At 38.8% G+C, this 5,716-nt stretch overlaps 1 protein-coding gene across 1 annotated transcript; it reads right to left on the minus strand.

The window, feature by feature from the left end:
- Nucleotides 1-730: 730 nt before the first annotated feature.
- On the minus strand, nucleotides 731-1,054 carry LOC139868873 (uncharacterized). Its single transcript, XM_071857213.1, has one exon. The coding sequence runs from the start codon at nucleotides 1,052-1,054 to the stop codon at nucleotides 731-733; it is 324 nt and encodes a 107-aa protein (XP_071713314.1).
- Between the last annotated feature and the right edge of the window lie 4,662 nt (nucleotides 1,055-5,716).

Consider the following 5,716-nt stretch of genomic DNA (forward strand, 5'->3'; position numbering starts at 1 on the left):
AGATATGCACTCGGTTGTGTTTTGTATGATTAATGCTACTTCTTTATATCTTGTTACATATTTGTGTATAAACTAGTTTATCTTCCTTCGAGTTGCGTATATTGTCATGACAAAAATGTAGATATCTAGACTACGCGTGATTATGGTCAAGTTGTTTATACGGTAGAACCGGACCATCAATGATATGGTCGGACACCCTTGTTATCCGAGAAGGTTCTTCAAAGGGTGTCCTCCTACCAACGAAAGCTAGAAAGCATTTCTTCTGGCGGTAGGTCCGAAATATGCCAAAAGACTTTTGATTTTACTTGTGACATATTCAGAGTCGTTACAGTGCATAAGTATATAAAATGAAACTTTATTGATGACTTATACATAGAAATGATTTGAGTACATAAGTGTTTTGCATTTCTGCCATCCGAGTGGGTGATCAGTCCTCCCGGTCGCTGACAAGTTACACATGATATTTCTTCAAATGAAAGGCGTGCCAAGGGCGTTGTATCGGAACTCTGTCTGGTGTCTCCAGGTGGTATGCAACATAATTAGTTATGCCGACAACCCTGTAAAGTAACCCCCATCTTGGGCCCAGTTTTTCGACATCTTGCTGTCGGCTGACCTCGTTGCTACGTAACACCAAGTCGTTTAACTGAAAGTCCAGTGGCTTGACTTTTTTGTCATAGTGGTTTGTGATTTTTTGCTTCTTTTCGGCTTTTCGGATATGTGTTATCATCCATCATTCTTCTAGAGCATCCAAGTCTTCTCGCAATGCTTCATCATTTTGCTGTTCATCGAATGTTGTTATTCGGTTTGTTGGGACAAGCACCTTAGTCGGGATAACCGCTTCAGTGCCATACACCAAGCTGAAAGGTGTTTTGTTCATACTGTCTTTTGGTGTTTTCCGGTGTGCCCATAGTACATGTTGGAGCTCGTCCACCCATCCTTGACGGTGTTTACCTAGTCTTGCTTTTATCACGGCCACGATGTCTCTATTAGTGACCTCTTCTTGTCCGTTGGCCTGTGGGTAGGCAACAGAAGTAAATGACTGTTGAATGTCCATGTCCGCACACTAGTCCTTAAATGGATTGTGTGCAAACTGTGTGCCGTTGTCGCTGACTATCTCCCGTGGTAAACCGAAACGACAGACAATATCCTCCCATAAAAAGGTTAAGATTTTTAGTCCCATGATCGTGTTTAACGGTTTTGCCTCGATACATTTTGTAAAGTAGTCGATTGCGACTACTAGGAATTTGACATTTTCGACACCTCTTGGGGATGGGCCGACAATGTCGATCCCCCATTTGCAGAACGGCCAAGCGGCATGTATAGGAATCATGTTACGCCGAGGGGATCTGTTGACGGGAGTGTGTATTTGTAACACCCTATTTTTTTTAACACAGCGGAAGACTGAATTCACATAATTACCCTTATTTAATTACAAACATGATTATCACAAATAATCTAGTTAATTACTTAATTACAAACCACAGGTGTTACGTTAAACGACTAGTTACGTAATTACAAAAGTTAAGACATCAGAGTTCGTCTTGTCAAACATATCGTCATCCCAACTCCCGTCCCTACCAGCACTAAGATCCAAAACCTGCAAGGGAGGAGGTGAGGGGTTAGCACAAGGCTAAGTGAATGAAACTGTCAAAAGGTCTAGCATACAGTACCAACTTGTACTCCTACAGTAACAACTATATGCAACCACATACAACACACAACAACTAGCAACTAGCAACTTTGCTCCAACTAGAGGATCGGCGGCTTGTACGGGCACACGGCCACAAGCTGATCAGTCTAGCGTCTACCGATAGTCTTTACTACTGAATCCCCAGTATAGTCATCCACACGTAGGCGATGCGTCGTTCAGCACTTTACTCAACAAACAGTAGCCAACTAGACCCAACCACAACTAGGTTGACCTCTCTGAGCTGAACCTAACAGATCAAGGTTGCAACTACAACAACTTGTGCACATACAACCAGTCAAATACTACTACTACTACAGGCAACTAATACTACTAAAAGCATGACAACCCTAATTGTGATCAACTGTACAATATAACTACTAATCATGGCAATTATCAACAATATAAACATAGTAGCATAACTTTCTACTCTATACTACACCAAGAGATAATCCCACTCACCGAATACCAGCAACTAGCTCAGATAATCTATCACTGAGCTTCTTCCTTATCCATATCACCTGAACATAAGGCAAATCAAGTTAGTTTCTGTCTGTTAACACAAAATAGCACAGTACAGTAAATCAGTCACAAAAAGCGCCGCTAAAAGTTCACCTAACACTTATGCATTTTCAGAATTTACATCTTGATCATCATAAGTCATGCGGACAGCATAACGGGTAGAAAACAACTAAATTAAACAATACTGCATCACTGATCTACATCCGTACGGTTGCACATGCATCCGTACGGTTGCAAGTTCATCCGTACGGTTGCACATGCATCCGTACAGTTGCACACTCACTGCCCGGTTGCACCAACACCACTGCATCCGTACGGTTGCACATACATCCGTACAGTTGCACCGTGTACCCGTGCGGTTGCAATCTGCAACCGTACGGTTGTATTCATCGAGCAGCAGCAGCAGCAGAAACTGACGGGTTTCGAGCCAAAATCACCCAAATCACTTGATTTTGACCAAAAATGCACTTATAGCACTTATAGAAACATCAACCCCAACCAGTTTCATCAAAACAACACCCAAATCACTTGATTTTGACCAAAAATGCACTTTTAACAAAACCTAACCAAAAACTCCATTTATACTCAGATTACAACACGAAAATGAATGATTCTTACCTTGTTATGACCACTAAATCAGTAGCAACTGATTACACAACACAATTTAGATTCAAAATCGAGATTTAAGAGATTAGGGTTTCAAGAGAGTGAATGTTAGGTACGGAGTAATATTTGGAAGCTTCAAGAAAATGAGAGAAGAAGCTGACTTCTGGCTTTTATAATTAGGTTAAATACAATACCCCATCACACACGGGTATTTACCAGTTATCTAATATCTTTCGTACTTAATTTGACTACCCTAACGGAGTCCAAATTAAACAAACGAACCTGTTCTGTGACCCTTGTCACAAACTGGTCTCAACTGAACAACTAAATAATTATAAACATATAATTATTATAATAACATACAAACACACCCAAGGTCAAAAGGGTCATTTCAACTAGGCCCTGTAGCAGGATGTTACAAATCTACCCCCTTAAAGAGATTCCGTCCTCGGATTCAGGTCAACTATGGTCAACAAAACCATAAACACAACTAAGTCTTACACAATAATCAACCCAAAATAGAAAATCTTCCTTCCAATACCCACCGTCTTCTTCAAATAAGTGCACGCATATGGAATTTCTAACTTTTACTCACGTCCGATACAATACAAATGACCACCATGTCCACTAGTCAACGACTTGAATTCACAAATCTCCACTGTCAATCCACTTATCCAAGTCAAATTTCACGTTTCTAAGTCATTTGTATCAAAAATTTCACAATCCGTCATCAAATTCAACTCTTAACATAGTCAACATTTCGCAATTATTCCAAGCTAAGGCAACATCATTAGTCATCAGTCTAAGTCATGAGTTTATGTATATAAAATTGTCCTTAAGTCAAGATAATATCCCATATAACTCGTCTTATTTCCAATCATATAAAAGTCCCAATGTTCAACTCACAGTCCACGAATAGCACATGCCACTTACTTTTTCCTTCTGCTTCCTAGAAACTCTGTATGACTCACCATAATACACTTCTGTTGGCCAGACACAAGTATATTATCCTGAATCACACCTTCATTCTGAGTCGCTCGAACGGAAAAATACTACTTGTTCCATCCACTAACTTAAGTCCAACGAGTCTCTTCAAATGCTTCGGCAAATAATTAAGCTACTTTATAATTAATCATTCACACCATATGTCCAACCATAGTTATTTAAACATTGTCCATCAAATGTTCAAGTATAATCTACCAACATTACCACACATCGAACAAGCATAGGAAAATATCTGGTCAATAAATTCCACTATCGACATATCACTCCTACTCATGTCATTGTCTAACTACTTTATGTCGTCTAAAGCCCACTGCATAAAGATACCCAACACATCTCTATCTAAGTCACGGCTTTAAATCCCAAAAAGTCAACCTAAGGGTCACCCTTACCCCCACAAAGCACACAAGGGTCGCAACCAAAACATACAACATCATAACCCAACAAAGTAAATCTTACACTACAATCAAGATCTACCAATCTAAAACACACAATATATATATACACAACCATATACATATATATATATATATATATATATATATATATATATATATATATATATATATATATATATATATATATATATATATATATATATATATATATATATCTATATATATATATATATATATATATATATATATATATATATATATATATATATATATATATATATATATATATATATTCAACTAAACAGTACGAGGATTTTAAAGCATACCTGTATTCGCATCATAATCATCATCTGTATCAGCAACCATCTGATAAGCTCTTGATGTTGTCGTAGGTGGATTCTTTCTTTTCTACCCTACTGGAGAACCAGAAGATCCACCTACAGATCCCAACTATGCTCCTGGCCCCGCCTCAGAACCTGATCCTCTTACATACGGACACTGAGCTAACCTATGCCCCACTTGATGACATCTCCAACATACATCCTCTTGGAATGAACACATCCGAATCTCGTGTCCCACATTACCACATCTCAAACATCTTTTGGTTGAATTTGAATAAGGATCACTATGAGATGATCTGCAACTATAACACCAAGAATTCTGACTTAATGCTGACCCACTCTATTCTGACCCACTTTTCTGTTTCAACTTAACAGACTTCTTTGACCTAGAGTCCAACTGACTCATCACCCGTTCTTATTGTGGCATCACATAATCTTCCATTCTATTTCTTGCTGCTCTGACATCATCTTCTAGCATCTTAGCCATAACAAATGCTTGAGATAACGCCGTCGCCATCCTGACCATTGTTCTGTACTCTGGTAAAATTATATTAACAAAATGCTGAATTCTGGACTATTCATCTGGAACCCACTGCTGCACGAACCTTAATTTATCCATATACTGCTCAATCACCTCATCTATCGTCATCTGAGGTGTCATTTTCATTGCCAGAAATTCTGTCTTAATTCGATTGAGGTCATAAGACGAACAATACTGCTCACAAACTTTACTATAAAATTTTTCCCAAGTAATCATACTCACTTGCTCTTTTGGTATACTAGAAATAACAGTATCCCACCAAACCATTGCCCTATTCTTCAGCATACGACTAGCATAAATAACCTGTAATTCCGGTTCGTACTGACAGGCCTCGAAAACCTTTTCTATCTATCTTAACCAGTTAAGGGTTACCGTTGGGTTAGAACTTCTGGAGTACCCTGGCGGATTACAATTCAAAAACTGTTTGAAAGTACATTTCTTCGGTTGTTGAAACATCGGCATATGATACTGACCCCACATCTGATTTTGAAACTGTTGATTAAACTGAGGTGGCACCTGATACTGTTGAGGAAATTGATACTGAGGTGGTAACCATTGCTGTTGTTGGAAGGCACCCCCCAGTTTGCTGATAAATATTCGACTGCACCGGATACCCACT

The sequence above is a fragment of the Rutidosis leptorrhynchoides genome, chromosome 9 (assembly GCF_046630445.1).
Source record: "Rutidosis leptorrhynchoides isolate AG116_Rl617_1_P2 chromosome 9, CSIRO_AGI_Rlap_v1, whole genome shotgun sequence".
In the NCBI taxonomy this organism is placed as follows: Eukaryota; Viridiplantae; Streptophyta; class Magnoliopsida; order Asterales; family Asteraceae; genus Rutidosis; species Rutidosis leptorrhynchoides.

What these genes read in the sequence shown, in the direction of transcription:
- LOC139868873 (XM_071857213.1), bottom strand. Translation starts at nt 1,054, where the DNA reads ATGGACATTCAACAGTCATTTACTTCTGTTGCCTACCCACAGGCCAAC.